The sequence below is a fragment of the Pelecanus crispus genome, chromosome 2, assembly GCF_030463565.1.
Source record: "Pelecanus crispus isolate bPelCri1 chromosome 2, bPelCri1.pri, whole genome shotgun sequence".
NCBI lineage: Eukaryota > Metazoa > Chordata > Aves > Pelecaniformes > Pelecanidae > Pelecanus > Pelecanus crispus.
In genome coordinates this window covers 157,206,049-157,224,335 of record NC_134644.1, presented here as the reverse complement: position 1 = coordinate 157,224,335, position 18,287 = coordinate 157,206,049, and the positions used below count along the sequence as shown (strand labels likewise).

Here is an 18,287-nt window from a genome sequence, read left to right as displayed (position 1 = left end):
AGGCTGAGGGGAGACCTTATTGCTCTCTACAACTACCTGAAAGGAGGTTGTATTGAGGTGGGTGTTGGTCTCTTCTCCCAAGTAGTTAGCAATAAGACAAGAGGAAATGGGCTCAAGCTGCACCAGGGGGGGTTTAGATTGAATATTAGGAAAAATTTCCTCATGGAAAGGATAGTCAAGCATTGGAACAGGGTGCCCAGAGAGGTGGTGGAGTCACCATCCATGGAAACGTTCAAAAAATGGGTAGATGTGGCACTTCAGGACATGGTTTAGTGTAGTCTACCCTTAATTGGTTTATATGTGGACTTGGTAATGTTTGGTTAATGGTTGGACTGGATGATCTTAAAGGTCTTTTCCAACCTAGACGATTCTATGATTCTATGATTCTAACTGAATCATGTTTACATTTGTTAAGCAGAACTCCCATCTTGTGCCCATGGTTTAGTCTAGTCTACCCTTGATTGGTTTAGTGTGGACTTGGTAATGTTAGGTTAATGGTTGGTCTGGATGACCTTAAAGTTCGTTTCCAACCTAAATGATTCTATGATTCTGCTTCCATATATTTATGTGTATTATGTGTATATATATATATACATTCATTTTACCTTTTGACATCTTTAGAATCTTTTAATTTTCAGTTATTTCATGTTTTCTCTTTATTTTTATATCTGATTATTTTTTGTAACTTTATTATATTAATTCCATTCAGTTTCAGCTGCTCAGTCAGTCTTGTTAATAATTATCTGTTGAGGATAAGCAGTTCTTTACCCTTACTCATGTCAGTAAGAATACCTCCTCTTATGGTTTCCACATAAACCCATCACTAGCCTTATTTTGATGTCTACTCTGTGGTGCACCCAAGAGTCTTATACTGTTAGAAATATTTTTACTGCTTACAAGTTCAGGAACACTAGATGGCTGTTTTATTCTGGTATTTGTTTTGAAATTAATTGAGATTTACACAACAGGATACTACTAGTAGGGAGTCCTCTTTGTATTCACAAACAAATAATATTTTTCCTGTTATACCATATGCTAAATAGTGTCACCATTACAGAGAAATCTAACAGATATCACTAAAGATTAGTGTTACAGACACAGAGTAGACTGAATGTATTAACAGTAACTGGCAGACAACCAAGTGTTTGGAAATGTAAGAGGAGAGACATTAAAAAAAAAGACACCTCTGCTACTAATTTTGTTTAAAAACTAAATAATGGTAGTAACACTGCTAACAGCAATACTCAGTTATTGTTATGTCAAACTGAAGTGTTCCACTGAACAGCACAAGATCAGATCTTCCAATTTGTTATGTCAAAATTTATTTATGTTTCCTTACTGAAAGCAATATTCCTATATGCATGAATTCTGTAAAATCATCTCTTTAGGATGTCTTCTTTCAGTCTTTCCCTTCAAAACTCTTCTCAGTGATTACTGAACAATTTCTCTTCAAAGACCCCAACATACATTCAGTTTATCTTGCAGTTTTACTGGACATCTTTCTCAGGCATAAGGGGATGAATATCAGTTTATTTGGTGTCTACATGAGTATAATTTAATTAAAAAATATTGAGTCAGTCTGTCATTACAGTGTATTGCTAGTTCATTCTAAATACAAAGGAAAACATACATTTTTTCTTATCTTTTGCTTGTTAGGCTAAATACTTAAATCAAAGGGGTTACTCACAGAGGAAGGCTATGTTCCAGCAGGAGGAGGCAGGTATAAGTTGTAACAGTAGGTAGCCTCAGAATTTTTTAGCAATATGGTAAAAGTAACTTTTCTCCTTTCACCATAAGTTAAGACAGCGATAGGTCACCTTTCTACATTTAGCATCTGTGAGTTTGTTAACCATACTTTCTATGATTAAACTATTTTATGTAAAATTCTTAGCTTGCAGTATATGAATGTTATGCTACTTCATATGAATAAATAACAGACCTTAACTTTAAAATCCTCCTAGGTACAGATATTCCACTGTTCATTCATGCATTCTATTTTTCTCAAGGCTACTCCATGTCTAGGTCTAGGTGTCTTGAAGGTGACATCCAAAGGAAATGGTAGAACAACTGAAAAATGTGAATGATGTCTTGTTTCTCACAAATAAAGGAAATTTTTTTCCTCCCCTCCTCCCCGCCCCCCCCCCCCCAAAAAAAAAAAAAAAAGAATTCTGTAACTCCTGCAATGAAAGATAGAGTGATTGTCATCATACTGGTGTAGGCAGGTCTTAACGCAGTTCTCTGATGTTGTGGAAAATTCCTTATTTTCTTATGAGAATGGGCACGTAACTTTCTCCTACCTGATGGTCATTTGATAGATGACCCTTAGCTGATCAGCTGTAAAGCCTTGCTGAGTCTTTCTCACTGAGAGAGAATCCCACACAATAGTTTCCTTTTTTCTGCTTCCTGTAGTTATGCCTGAATCCTGCTTATTTATAGCACAGCTTTTATCCATTGTTGTTTATTATTTAGCTGACTGGCCATGATCCACCACTTAGCGCCGTGAATGGGGTCTCCAGACGTGGGAGTTAAGATTCATGAGAATTTTGCATTTCTCATTTCTTAGTGTGTACTTGTTATCTTTAATCACCGTAGAGACCATTTCTCTAGTGAGAGATTTCTCTTTCCCTGTCTTTTAATGAAGGTTGTAGTTGGGTTTTTTTCTTGGTTTTTTTATTTTTTCTTGTTTCTCCAAAAAAAAAAAAAAAAGGTAAATATGGTATTGTAACCCCTTCATAAGACCTGATAGGAAAAATATCGCAACTAAATCATAAGCAAAGACAGGATGTCATCAGTGGAGCTCATGAAGAATCAGATTTTTTTTTTTCATTGTGAAATAAAATTTCCATGTTATTGTGAGCAAAACTCTCTTTTAGAAAGATTATTTTTACAATTTTCCCAGGATACAACTCTGGATAATAGTTATGTGTGCTTGTTAAGTTATGCCTCAGCACTTGCCTGAATTTTCCATACATAGTTTGCAACTTAATACAAAATGGGAAATAGCAGTAGAAGTCACAAGGAACTTTACTTGGCTCAATGGCAAAATGAAATTCACTGAGTATGAAAATAAGATTTGATAAAAGTACAAATGTGATAGAAACAACTAGTTGGATGAAGTTTGTTAGTTATCTTTAGCAACACCAAACAGAAGACTTGGATGCAGAAAATATTATTTTAAAAATCAACAGAGCTAGTAAAAACATCAGTGTTTAATTTCTGGAGATTGGAGGAAAAATGGTGATGATAATTTACTGTCTCACTTATGGTTCCTCCTAAAAATGGAGAAAAATCTTCAGAAGTGTCTTGCAGACACTTTTAAGATACCTTTTGTTTGAACATTTTATAAATATAACATCCAGTCTTCCCCTCCAAAAAGAGGTATTCTTTTAAAAAATTGTCTTATTTTCTTCTTGAAAAGAGGGTATGATAGAGGGTATGATAGGGTCCTGAGCTGGCAAAGTGGAACTGACTTTTTTTAAATCAATTTAAAAAAAAAAAAAGTAAACAATTTGAAGACTTCACATTTTTAATATACTGTTTTTAAAGCTCTAAAGGTGTATACATTGGAAAAATTCTAGGTGCCTAACTTCATTTTTTCTAATAAAATATATCGGGTAAAGATATTATAGAACATATGGCAAAAAAATGCAATCTAGTAGCAACACACTGAAACATTTATCCCAATTTTTCTAACCTGGATAATGAACCAGAACGGGTTTTGTTTCTCTTTATAGGTGCTCCAGTACCTGCAAATATCTAACTACTTCCACCTTTTTACTTTTGTACTCCTTAAGCCATTTTCACCTGAATTGATAGTAATGGTGATAAAATTAGGATGTAAATGTTTTGTAGGTACTAGGGACAGTATTAATCCAAACCTTTTTTCTTTCCATTGTTTCCTTATATTGAAAGTGCAAACACCTGTGATGTGAATGTGCTGCACAGACCTTTGAACTTAAGTCCAAAAATAACATTCTTGAATTGAGTTGTTCTACTAGCGTTACTTTAAAAAATAGTAATTTTTTTGATTCAGTATATATATTCTGAAAAGTGTTTGCTGCTTTGAATTAGTTGCTCATTTATTTCACAAAGGTAAAGATGCACTGAATGTTAATGTTCTTAAGAAAAATGAAACATTCCAAGGTAAGTAAAACTTACAGAGGCTTATCAACAAAATGAATTAATAAAACACAATATATAGCAATACGTCTAGAATTATAAAGGAGGATATTGCACTGAGAATTTAGATGTGTGTTGGGTGGGGGAGAGCAAGAATTTGAAAGTATATTCAACAGCAGAGCAATGGTTTTGTTCCCTCATTACTAGAGTCTTTTAAGGAGTATATGTATGGCTTGTGTACCTTCATTGCCTCTTTTATATACATAAAAGTACATTTTTATCTATTTACCACTGTAATGGTATGAAAAAAATGTAAACACCAGGACAACTAATTAAGTGATCAGAAAAAAACAATCAATAAATATAACTTTTTATTTAAATGTTTTAAAAAATATATAAATGTATATTTTGTTCTTTTTGTTTTGTTTTGTTTTTCCTTTCTCATCCTGCCCCCCCCCCCCCCCTTTTTTTTTTTTTTGCCATTGGTGCCTCTTGCTTTTTCTCCTTTGTGTTTGGTCAGTGGTTTTTGGCCAGTTTGTGTTTTTCCAGACATCACTCCATGATGTAGTTGAAGTATACGATGGCCCAACTCTGCAGTCGTCTTTGTTATCCTCTCTCTCAGGATCTCATTCAGGTATCCTTTAATAGAACTGTCATTAAACTGTTATTTATTTTTTATGAACCTAGAAAGATAGTGTAGCCAGAAAAAAAGAAAAAGATGAATGTCATATTTTCTTAGGTACAATTCAGGCAAATATATGAAATCAGGGTATTGAACTAAAAGCCTAATCACTCAAAACTCTTCACGTTAATGAATAAAAGGAAGTAAAATGGAATCTATTTTCTTCAGATTTTTTTCTTCTGGTATTTAGATTTAGTGAGTGTTTTGGGCTTTTTACTCTGCCTTTATGACTTTTATCTAGTGAGCAATCTGAAATGGGTATTATATATTTAAAAGGGAAAGAGGTGTATATTTGTAGCAAAGTAAAATTGTATAGATTATGTGCACATTGACTCAATTAAAAGAGGTATGGCTGTTTGGTGGTGTTTTTTGTTTTTTTTTTTTTTCTTTATACAGGAAACAAACAACAAATATTCTTAATAACTGAGATGAGTTTTAGTCCCCCTTTTCTAGAACAACATAGTACTGCCAACATAAATATTGAAATTGCATATGTCTTGCAAAGTTTACTGAAGCAGAACAGGTTTATGGGAAGGTTATTTCTAGCTGCAAAGATGTTGATGGCTATTTTGAATGCTTCTTTAGTAAAAAGTGGTTATGATAGCTTTTTATTTGCTCTGTTTGAGTAGGTGAATCCCTTCCATTGAGCTCAGGTAACCAGATCACGGTTAGATTTACTTCAGTTGGACCAATAACAGCTAAAGGATTTCATTTTGTTTATCAAGGTGAGACAACCTGAAAAAATGTGTACATTTATTCTTTTCATCACAAATTGTAAATCATCAGAGAGGAACAGACTGAGAATGTAGAGGAAAGTAATAGCCTGTTAACAATATAACAAGTTTTACTATTTCCATATGTTTTCAAAAATCTTTAGGACCATTCTTTTATCTGTATTTTAAAGCTTAAATCAAATATTTAAGAAGCATAAGAGAGGTTTCAAACTTAAGACGACAGTTGTACAAAGCAGCTGTTTCTGTTTGCTAATCTGTCTGACTAATGTTAAATCCATCTGGCTGCTCAAACTGGTTTCTCTCTCAATTTAAATATGAATAATTGCAAATGTTATTACCTGTGGGTGAATCAGTGATCTTGCTATTATTAAGATATTTCTTTTGGTTTACATTATTTTCCTTTTTATGGATCAAACATAGAAATGGTTATATATCAGTACTTGTAACTGCAATTCATTCTTTCATTAACTTTAAACCCTGATCTGACAGTCAGAATACACATTTAGAAATCCACGGGAATAAAGGTAAATATCTGTCTGGCACATAAATGCTATTTTGAAACCATGTATTAGCTGTTTATTTCACAGTAGTATTTCTTTTCAGTGCCATTTTAGAAAGGTTTCATTGTGGATTTTATGCATTGCTTTTAATCTTGGCAAGGATATCAGTGCTATGCTCTTCTAAATAGTGACTCAGACATCAAAAGTATGCAATCCGTATTGTGAAGATTCATTTGGGGATTATGAAAATGTTCTCAACTGGCAAATAATTGTATGTTACCTCCAATCATTTTGAATATTTGGGGTTCAAAATCTGTATTCCTCTACCATATCTAAAATTAAGAATCCACAATTGTTTGTATGTTTGCAGCTGTTCCAAGGACAAGTGCAACACAGTGTAGCTCTGTGCCTGAACCGAGATTTGGAAAAAGGATTGGAAATGAATTTGCAGTTGGGTCATTGGTTCTTTTTGAGTGCAATCCAGGCTATATCCTCCATGGGTCAACAGCAATTAGATGTGATACAGTACCAAATGCATTGGCACAGTGGAATGATTCACTCCCTACATGTGTTGGTGAGGTCTTAAGGATTTTTAATAGAACTAATTACTGCCTAAAGTGTAGACCATTCTCTCTAGCTGAATGTGTTCCTTCTTTGTCATCTGTACAGTATTTTATTCTTGCTTATTCACTTTCTTCTTCATTCAAGGTTAAGATTTCATTCCCCTTTCTATTCTAACCTTGCTGTGACATTTCACGAGTTTCATGAACATACTCTGCTACTATAAATTATATGTTAGTTTCTTTTACATTAACATTAGTGACAGTCCCTGGCTGACCCTTAATCAAGACTTAGAAAAATCTGTTCATGCCCTGAGTGCTTGGAAGACTAAGATGCAGATTTCAAATGAGATATTGCAAGCTATTAGAAAGAACACTACTATATTAAAGATTTAGAAAGGGTTACGCTAACATTTCATTGCTTGTCAGAAAAAAAGCAATAATTTTTTAGATCAGAAAATATACTTTGGTTCTAGTCATACAAGATTAAATTCTCAAAATTAAATTCTTAAAATAATTTGCATCTATTGACATTTATAAAGCTGATTTGCACCAATTGGAAATCCAGTGATTGTGATGAAAAACCCCACAGTAAAGAGATAAAATTCTAATGATACAATTTTCCACAGGTTTATATCAAGGGCAAATATGCGCATTTACATATTAAGTGTTATTAGAGTTTGGCTTGGTTTTTTATATGGAAAAAATCAGTTGTTTATAAATGAATTAAAATTGGTCATCATTTGCACAGATGTTTTTGCAATGCCATCAGACTTTTTGACCTGTGACATCTGTTGCAGTACCAACTGCATTATATATTAATTTTGTGCAAATTGAATACACTGAAACCAATTCATTTTGAGGATGAAGTCATCTGAAGAACTCCATTCCCAACCAAAACAGTAAATATATGTATGAGTTAAAGTGACTTTACTTTTCTTGACAGAGAACAGATTTCTTACAAAAATGATCCTAACCCATTGTAAAAAACACATCATGATATCGACTCCAGCGTTAAGAACATAAGCAGAGTTTGAGATGAGTGGAGGAAAGGAAAATAGAGAACATTTTTTCATTAGGTTGATTTGAATCTTCTGTGTTAATCAGCTGATGGTGCATGGTAGAGTCAGAGTGGTTTTCAGTAAAATAAAAGATATTCTCCAGAATACTAAAATCTTGATAGACATCAAGACTAAGTACCACTGGGGTAATATTAATAAAATATGATTAGCCAACTATTATACACAAATAATGTTTATTTAGACTGTTTCAGGCATGGGAATAGAACCAAATTTGTATAAGAAGCTGAAGTATATAGCTATATTTAATTTATTCTCAGTTTAATCAGTGGAGTTGTACTATTTATCCCCTCGAAATGTGTTCCCTTTGGTTTTCAGATACAACAACTCAACAAAGTATGAAATAACTATTTTTGGCCATTGATCACAATATATTATTGATGTTTTAATACATGATTTAGTGTGTGGAAGAGAAAGCTTTCTGTCTCTAGGCAAGTTGAACTGAGAAAGGGTTACAGGCCACCTTATGTGTGAAAATCACTGTGCCAATAAATGTGATAAAATATATATGAGGTGAAAATTGCATTGAACTAAATCAGTTTAATAATTGAAGTGGTAGACATGACCATATTAAATTGCTTTAACTCTAGTGAATGTTTGAATATTTCCTTACAGGTATTAGACATCAATCATTCTGTCTGTTCATCCTTTTATGAGTAATTATTTAAACACTTTAAGTGACACTGACCTTTAGTTTATCCATGTAATTCCCAATAGATTCTATCAATTATATGTCACACAAAATGTAGCTACAGTATTCATTATTAAGATAAGTTGCATTCATCTACCTGTTTTCTAAATCTTCGTATTTGTATCTAATGAAATCCATTTGGAACTTAGTAGTGTTGCACAGAAGTGATACATTAGCTTCTGATGGTTTTGATAGACCATCTAATCAATCTTTTCCTTCAAATTCTTAAATAACAACAGAATATCTGTATCTAGATTAAGCTGTAATATTTTTTGTCCCTGTTAGAACATCCAACAATCTAGACAAGATACATTCAAGTTGAACATTCAGAAGAGAAACTTGATGGTAGTGAATGCCTCTGTCCTATTTCATGCATAACACTTATTAATTCATGGGCATGAATATGATGAGTGCAGTCTTGCAATCACTTAGAAATTTCTTTACTAATGTGATAAATCCATAGTCTGTAATGGGATAACTCGCACAAGCAAAGAGAATAGTCAAGGAGCTGAGACTGGTGTTATTAATTATTCAGGCAACAACAAAGTAACAATGTTAAGAAAGAATGTATCTTTTTTATGACACATTTTTATCTTTTATACTAATACAATACATAACTGTTCAAACTTCATTCTTAACCCCTAAAAATAATGCTTTATTTTTGTAAGATTACTAGGAGACAATGGAATGGATTTCACTTTGTTAAAGGTCAAAGAAGGGGAATATGAGCATGATTCTGTCAGGTAGAAAACAGACATAATTCTAATTTTCCTTTATGCTTTTTTGGTCATTTAAAAGAAGGCTTTTGAGATACACGATTTTATTTTCCTGAGGTGAACATGAATTTTTTAATGTACCATAAATTCACAAAAGTTTTCAGCCATGGTATGCTGAATATTGTGTAAGCTTTTGTAATAACTTTTCTCACTTCTGAAGCTTCACACTTCTTTTCTTGCCTTGTGCATTTCCTTTCAGTGCCCTGTGGTGGAATTTTAACAAAGCGCAAAGGGACCATTTTGTCTCCTGGTTACCCTGAGCCTTATGACAACAATCTGAATTGTGTGTGGAAGATCACAGTACCAGAGGGAGCTGGGATACAAGTAAGTATACTTGCTATTTGCTTGTTATCATCATGTTTAAAACTGTTTTTCCTGATGCAAGAGCATGAAAAGATAATTTATTTATACATTTTTCTATCTCACTAATGATTCTTGCAATGGAATTTATTGCACATCTTTTCATTTGTGCAGTTGTTAAAAGTTATAAGATTTACAAAAATCTTAAAAGATACACTTGTAACTTTTTATTTAGGAAAAAATCACCAATAATTTAAAATGTGTTCTTTCAATAGGTCAGTGACTCCTTGTAAGTCAAAGGAAATAGAGAGGCTTTCCTGTGGGGTTTTTTTGTTTGTTTTTTCCCCTCTCCCAAAATGGATAAATCTCCTCTAACAGAGTGAAATTAAGTACATTGTTTCCATGGACAAGTTATATATGTTTTCCTAGAAACTCTGTTATTTACCCTATAGTTACGGAAGTTCGCTGTGATATAAAGACACTTCAGTATGTTTCAAAATGAGATGGGAGTTAGTCCTTTAAAATATTGTCAGAATTCTCGTTTACTAAAATTTAGGTTAAGATGTTCATGGAACACATAGCAGAAAAGTATCCATTAAGTTAAGTTTTGTATATCTCATTCTTTAGAGTTCACTAAAGAAACTGACAGAAATCTGGTTATTGGAAAGGCAGTTGAGTTTAATAAGTTAGGACTTTTAATCAACATCTGATCAAGCTCCTAGCAAAAAGCATATCAAGAAACTGTGGTAGCAAGTTTTTCATGTCTACTCTTGTTTCAAAATATAACTACTGTAGAAAATTAATAAATAAAGAGCTCAGTTTCTGTTGGTAAAGATTTAATAATGAAAATCAGGGAAGCCACTGTGGACAGTTTATTAAAGCTTTTTAATAAATTACATCACAGAGCTTTTAAGGTATTCTAATGTGTCAAGAAAAGTTATAAAAATAGTATGAGTTTATACTTTTCTACTTTATAAACATTCAGAAAAATCTGAAATTTTTTTTTTAAATAACAAAAAATAGTAGAGAAAAATGTAAAAACTTTATTGAAGAACAAAGAAATCATGACAAATACAACCTAAGTCCACACATGATAAGATTTATGAGTTCAGTTTTCAAAGCCACCAATGTCCATTAGAACAGTATTTAATAACCTAAATCAATTTTGAGATTGATTTTGAGAAACACTACTTGATTTAAACAGTTGACTAAGTTAGGATACTTTGTTCTGTGTATTTTTTATACAATCAGTAATGTAAGTTTAACACTGGAAGGATAGTTCAGAGGATTTAAGTTAGGCATTAATTGGCATCCTGACACAGGCAGTCACTGTTGCTTTTTCGGAAGTGTTTATCTCTTATCACAGACTGCATTAGGTGACTAAATTACTAACTTTGATTTCAAATTAGGTGTCTAACCTGCATGATATTCTTTTGCTCCAAAGTCATAATAAAAAGATATATTTACTGTTTGCTTTTTTACTAGTTCTCCAGAGGTTTTGTGCTGAGCTAGCAAATACCATCCTTCCTTTCTATTATCAGCTACTGAATAAGTTATTAATTTATACTTGTACAACTGTAATGACAACAGGGGAGTTTCATGGGCATACCTGTATGATTGTAATTAAATCTGTATAACATTTAATATTGTCACTGAAGCAGGACAGTCATGAAGTGTGATATTCATGCTTGATCCTTCGAATCCTATCCAATTTTCAGGGATAGGTCTGAGGAAGATAAAGCCCCTGATATGATAAACAGAATACAGATGATACAGCATCAGTAAGACAGAGTATACATCAGAAATCACCATACCATTTTTTCTGTGTTATTTTTCACAATGCTTCTTAGCTTTCTATCTACTAATGACATAAAAAATGGCATCAGAATTGGTTTTGGGTTTTTTCTCCACTTCATAGGAAAGAAAAAAAACTGAATATACTTACATAAAAATGTAATTATTCCTGTGAAAATCAGCTACTTGAGGCAACATTTGAAAACTTGGGTGACTGATTTTGTCCAACCTGAGAATACATGCAAATGCGGATATTCAAGACACTGTGATAGCTATTGCTTTTGTGTTTATGTAAATGCATAAAATATCTGGACATTTTCCCTGATCAGTATTCCCTCAAAGTAACAAAGGCACTTCCCCAGCTTTAAAGGAGATGAAAACAGTATATCACCAATGCATATTCCTCTGTGAAATGTGTAGATGGAGTTTTAAACTATTTAGGTATAACAGCTATCAATGTGTAAGATTATGTTGTTGAATTTGTTGAAACTGTGATCAGATGTAAATGTTGAGCTGTCTCATATCAAATCGAAAAGCAGACATTTAAAGATAGATTTAGGTAAATATGAAGAGTGTGGACTAAAAGCCTACCTTCAGGCACGTAACTTATATACCTTATATCAGGAAATTAATCTGCCATGGTTCCTTATAAAGTTAGGGCAGAAAGGCACCTCGAGTAGATAATTGAAAACATCTAATATAGACTCTGGCTCAGAATCACTGCCTGAAGCTATGTCTGAGGAGGGCAGGACAACTAGCATCAGTTGCATTGAAACAGATGTTTTAGATTAAGTGTTTTATGACAAATATTAAAACTGTAGTCATCAGCAGTCTAACCCTGAAAACACATAAAAAAATAGATAATTTGAAATTTGTTCTGAAGGTATCCTAGGTGCCTGCACTTCCAATTCTGTATGTCTTCAGAAATATTCCTGACAGAGACAACATCTATGCTTCACCTAAAATCCTTGTGAACCAAGAAGTAAACAGACATATCTTAAAGATTTCTGAGAAGCCAGATCCAGTGGGCCTCCTGCAAGCATCTAAAACATGCTAATACTCAGTGCCTCTGCATTGCTTCACTTTTAAAAAAAAAAAAAAAAATCCTTTGGCTGTAGTATCTGACCAATTCCTATAAAAACTATAGTGTCTAAGACCCCCATCCAAGAAATAGGCAGCCCAAACTGAACATTCCTTTTACCCAGAAGAAGGTCCAAGTCATTTATTTCACCCAGAAAAAGAACTTCATTACCTAGTTGTACTAGAGCCAGTGCTTATTTCTTCTACTGAAGTTATTCCATTTTGGAGAAAATAAAAGGCAGAATAAGTGAGGCAGAAGAACAGTAAAAGCAGCATAATTCTTTAACGTACAGTCTAAGGTATCCCTTTTTGAGAGTGGTTGGGGTTTCATCCGTGCTTCTGTCACTCTTCAAATGCCTTTCATTAAACAGCTATTTCACTAAAACAACAAAAAAACCCCACCAGATCCTCTCCCCTCCAAAACAGGACCAGGAACCTGTCATTTCTCTACTTTGTCGGGAGTATTTTCACTGTATGACAACAGATATCTCCTGCATCTTGCAGTCTATCTGCTTACTGCTTTGCATCTCCTTATGAGTGGAAGGATGTTGTCACCTCTGGAAGGAATGAAGTGAATGTTCTGCCTTTTCCTTGTAGCATGCTAGTGACTGCTCCTCCTCAGAAAATGAGTCAATGATGAAGGTAACCAAACACAGGAGGTTGCTCTTACCTGGAAGCAGAATTGAACATGGCAAGATAGATGATGTAGAGTGTATCACTGTGGAACTGTTTTTAGCTGTGGATAAACCAGTGAGAATTGCAAAGAAACTGCACTAATTTGATGATACCATGCTTTGTCTTCCCCTCAATGTCCTCCCAACAAGGGAATCATATTCTATACCGAGATGATTTTCATGGTTGTGTGACTCATAAGAGGTAATATGTGCTTGTCACTAAGAGTCACAGGATTTAGAAGTCTGAATTAGCAATTAAATACAAAAAATGTTGCAATGCAATTTTATTCACTTAATGATGATTTTCCATTCCCTTTGACAGTGAGAGCAAGACACAACTTTTCATGATTGAAAGCAACAGAGGCTACAATTTACAGTCACCTTTGTGCTTGAATACAGAGGGGAAGAAGTTTATGTTCTTTACCTCACATTTTTCTTCATAGGTGCAAGTGGTCAGTTTTGCCACAGAACACAACTGGGATTCCTTAGACTTTTACGATGGTGCTGACAACAATGCTCCAAGGCTTGGAAGTTATTCAGGTGACTGAGAAGATTTTACAATAAGTGTTTCACTGATTCAACTTTTTATTGTAAACACACAGTTCTTTCTAGTTCTTTTGCGTGTGTGTATGTGTGTGTGTTTTTCTCTTATAATCAACAACAGGTAGTAGTCTTTCTGTTTGAATCAGTCAGCCCTTAGAGGACTTTCATAAAGCTGAATATTTGCAAATGTTAGAAATTAAATAACATTCAGAGGATTCCAAACTAAATATCTATTAATCTAATTTTTTACCCATTCTTATAGGAGGGTCCAGAAATACAGACCTCTAAAAGAGATGCCTTGTGAAATTGTACATGGCTAAAGGATGCATCCTTTATCTTTATTTTAGACAAATGAGAGACTTCTGTTTGCCTTACTTTTTCTTGTTTTGCTTTGTTTTCTTTTATTCTATTTCATTCATGTTTATGAAATGAGATCACAGACAATAAGATTGTTGCTTGTCTTGTGCTGAAAGACAAATAAATAATGAATCATGTTTCTAAGAATACCGCTACAAAATATGTTCAGAGCTGCCTGATATATTTGGCTGTTACATTTAAAATGATTCCAGTTACAGGATTTGCTCTTGCTTTTATGAAAAACCTAGTGAATATTTCTCCTTTTGTGGATAAAAGCGTGTAAAATTCGGGCATACTCTTCACTGAGTATAAAACTGGCTGGGTGGCTGGCCACAAAGAGTGGTGGTGAATGGATTTAAATGCAGTTGGCAGCTGGTCACAAGTGGTGCTCCCCAGGGCTCAGTATTGGGGCCAGTTCTGTTTAATATCTTTATCAACGATCTGGATGAGGGGATCAAATGCACCTTCAGTAAGTTTGCAGACGACACCAAGTTGAGTGGGAGTGTTGATCTCCTTGAGAGTAGGAAGGCTCTACGGAGGGATGTGGACAGGCTGGATCGATGGGCTGAGGTTGATCGTACAAGATTCAACCAGGCTAATTACGAGGTCCTGCACTTCAGACACAACAACCCCATGCAACGCTACAGGCTTGGGGAAGAGTGGCTGGAAAGCTGTCTGGCGGAAAAGGACGTGGGGGTGTTGGTAGACAGCTGGCTGAACGTGAGCCAGCAGTGTGCCCTGGTGGCCAAGAAGGCCAACAGCATCCTGGCTTGTATCAGGAATAGTGTGGCCAGCAGGAGCAGGGAGGTTGATTGTGCCCTTGTACTCGGCGCTGGTGAGGCCACACCTGGAATACTGTGTCCAGTTTTGGGTCCCTCACTACAAGAAAGACATTGAGGTGCTGGAGCGTGTCCAGAGAAGGGCAACGAAGCTGGTGAAGGATCTGGAGCACAGGCCTTATGAGGAGCTGCTGAGGGAACTGGGGTTGTTTAGCCTGGAGAAGAGGAGGCTGAAGGGAGACCTTATCGCTCTCTACAACTACCTGAAGGGAGGTTGTAATGTGGTGGGTGTCGGTCTCTTCTCCCGTGTAACACATGATACGATGAGACGAAATGGCCTCAAGTTGCATCAGGGGAGGTTTAGATTGAATATCAGGAAAAATCTCTTCACCAAAGGGGTTATCAAGCATTGGAAAAGGCTCCACAGGGAAGTGGTTGGGTCCCCATCCCTGCAGGTATTTAAAAGACGTGTAGATGTGGCAATTAGGGACATGGTTTACTGGTGGACTTGGCAATGTTAGGTTAACAGTTGGGCTCTATGATCTTAAAGGTCCTTTCCAACCCAAATAATTCTATAATCCTATGATAATATAAATTTATATTAGACCCTGCTTCCCTGAGTGCCTACAGTTCATGTGTCTGGTATTGTGGTGCACTAAAAATGTAATAAAACTTTTATAGAGACAGATATTTGGTAACATCCATGATGACAAAATATGGTAGAATTGGTTATGCAACCTCTTTCTCTCTCCCCCTCCCATCCTCTCTCCCCTCTTTCCCCCTTTCTGTTTTTCTCTTTCTCTCTTTTTGTACACAGACACAACATTTATGTATGTATTTAGTTCAGTTTCTGTGCATTTCAATAGTAATTTTATTTCTTTTTTCAGGAACAACCATTCCTCCACTTCTCAACAGCACATCAAATAATCTGTACCTAAATTTTCAGTCTGATATCAGTGTTTCAGCTGCTGGATTTCATCTTGAGTATACAGGTAATGCAGAAGTGTTCAGTTAACTAAGAGTGCTTGCTGGTTCCAGGCATCAGGTGTACCTAAACTGTATGAAAGAGGAATATTCAGTTCTATTGCAGATAATGAGATTCATACTGTTACTTCAAAGTCATTGGTAAAATCCTTATTTAATTCCAAGGGAGCGAGATCAGGCCTGAAATGTCTACTTTAAGGACTGGGAAGTTTAGTTTGTCTTACTTCCACTTTCAATTTGTTTTTGCTCTCTGAAAAGGTTTTCTGAACGTACAGCAGCCAGCAGTAAATGCAGATATGTTCATGTGACAATCCTAATACTGAGATATAACATATTTATATAATTGTTGCAGGCAAAACCAGCATACTGATTTGGATGATTTCAATTTAAATTCTTTGCCAATTAACAATTAATTACTGATTCTGGTATTGAACAAAAATAATAACAAGTAAACCCTTAGGAAAAATTCCCTTGTTTCCTTCCGGACACCTCCCCATACACACAGGTTTTGGTTCTCCATCCCCCTTGCCCCACACTACCTTCTGTCCCTTTGGAGAGGCAAGGGCAGTGTAGCAGATTGGGTCAGTGCCCTGTGGTTCCCGTGGTTCCTTTAGGGTCCCACCTCTCAGTGCTGGCTCGAGCGGACACTCAGGCTCCAGCTCCTGCTCAGCCGTCTGCTTTGGCTGCAGCCTATTCTCAGTCATGCTCTTCTCTCTTTCTTCCTGCAGTGAGGTCTCCTCTCGCCTCTTGCTCTAGCCTTGCTGCTCCTTTTCTTGGTGCTTATAACCTTTTCTTAAATATGTTTTCACAGAGGTACATATCAGTAGTTCAGAGGCACCACAAGCTCCTCTGGTCTGTGCAGCTGTGTCCTGCAGTGGGTCTGTTGGACCCAACTGGAGCCTGCTGGAACCAGCTGTGTCCAGCACAGTCATGGTCTCTGCCCACAGATGCTACCCCTGCAGCCCCAATGCCCACCACCCACCACCAAAATCTGCAAATTATGCCCAATACAGTGATATATGTACTATATAGTATGTGTTTTATATATATATGTGGGACATGAAAATTAATCACTCTCAGAGAAAATGAGAGAATGAATAAACTGAAAATAGCAGCTGTGCTTCTTAACTAACTGGCAAATGCTCACAGGTTGGTGTGAGCACAGCAGAATTATTTCAGATGTTTTTATTATTGCTGAGTACCTCACCAGTGTAAAAGGCTATAATTATAAACATACTTTCTGTCTGAATGAGATTGCCTTAGCTGACTGACAGGAATTCTGGCAATCACTAATATTTTGTTGCAGATTTTGATTTTTTTTTTCTTCCTAGATCTGCTGTTCCCTCTGCTCATACTGGTTCTGGTGTCTGATCTGCATAATTGTGTCACAGTTATTTCTTGTCAGTTTTACAGTATGCAAATCCCATGCTCTGGTTGTCTGATTAGCCAGTTGGAGAACACAGCCTTGCAAAATTGCTGCCTGATCGCTTGTCTGTAACTAAACATTAATTATAGGTTAGAATTATCCTGCCATTTCCTTGAAATGCAGATACTCTCTCAGTTGCTTAAAACTTCAGAGAGTAAAAAACTGCAGGAAGTTATCAAAATAAAGTAAAATGAGACTGAATCCAGTGAAAGTGAAAATGTGTCTGTGTATTCTTATGTGTCCAAATAACTGAAATGTGTAGTGTACTGCCAGTATACAACTTTCACCTCTAAATAAAGAATTCACAGTATATCATTTAAAGTGTTGGTCCGTGCCAAGAACAATAGCTATATATGTGTGTGTGGATTTATACAAGAGTGCATGTGTGAATCTGTACCTATGTAACGTATTTTCTGTGTGAGCGTATAAACCCAAAGTATATGCTGAAAATTTGTGATTCAGGAAAGAATATTGATGTCCCTCAGTAGATACCCAATTAACCAGTAGCTCAGTGAAATACGATGTTTTACAAGATTAATGATTAATTAACTTTTTATGTGCAGGTGATAGAGATGTGGTTAAAAAGTCATATAGACTTTGGGATAGTGTAAGGAAATTGCAAAACAATGTCTAAAGCTGTAATCTTTATTGGAAACAAATGTAAACTTTAAGGTCAAAAATTTTGTAGCAAATGAAGAATTGTGGTTGGAGAGTAAACTATGATGACTTCTGATTTTCTCTGATATGTGACATACTTTATAAAGATATGCTTTATGCACAAATTATTGTGCATGTGTGGGAATTATTGAAGTAAAATCTATGGTATTCAAAGTACAGAATAGGATTAAGTGACCATAACAACTCCATAAAATCTGTGGAAAACACAGTCTATAAATTGTAAATAAGAAAAATAAAATAGAAAATGCTGTCAAGATTATTTTGAAGGTTAAAATAGAGGCACATTGTAACTAGATTCCTATACTTCAAATTGCAAAATAATGAAATTATTTTGTAGAATAAATGTGGAAAAATATAAAACATTAGGCATTCCTGTTTGTTTGCCACTCTCTGGCTAACACCACAGAACTAAAGCATGGTTTCAGAGCATGCAATCTGGATTCCTGTCATGCAAAACTAAACAGGAGTGTGTACTTCAACATCCTAGCTAATGCTTTCAGTCACTAATGGACAATCAGCCTGCAGGACCAG

The 18,287-nt window shown here is 35.2% G+C and overlaps 1 protein-coding gene across 3 annotated transcripts in view; it reads left to right on the top strand.

Moving 5' to 3' along the window:
- CSMD3 (CUB and Sushi multiple domains 3) overlaps positions 1-18,287 on the top strand; it is a 760,009-nt gene that overhangs the window by 606,726 nt on the left and 134,996 nt on the right. For 2 of the 3 annotated variants that reach the window (XM_075706424.1, XM_075706423.1), the window contains 6 exons: positions 4,640-4,753; positions 5,431-5,526; positions 6,406-6,609; positions 9,341-9,465; positions 13,433-13,529; positions 15,556-15,660. In XM_075706424.1, coding sequence (XP_075562539.1) covers positions 4,640-4,753; positions 5,431-5,526; positions 6,406-6,609; positions 9,341-9,465; positions 13,433-13,529; positions 15,556-15,660 — 741 coding nt within the window. The remainder of the gene's footprint in view (positions 1-4,639; positions 4,754-5,430; positions 5,527-6,405; positions 6,610-9,340; positions 9,466-13,432; positions 13,530-15,555; positions 15,661-18,287) is intronic. The other variant, XM_075706425.1, reaches the window with a different exon arrangement.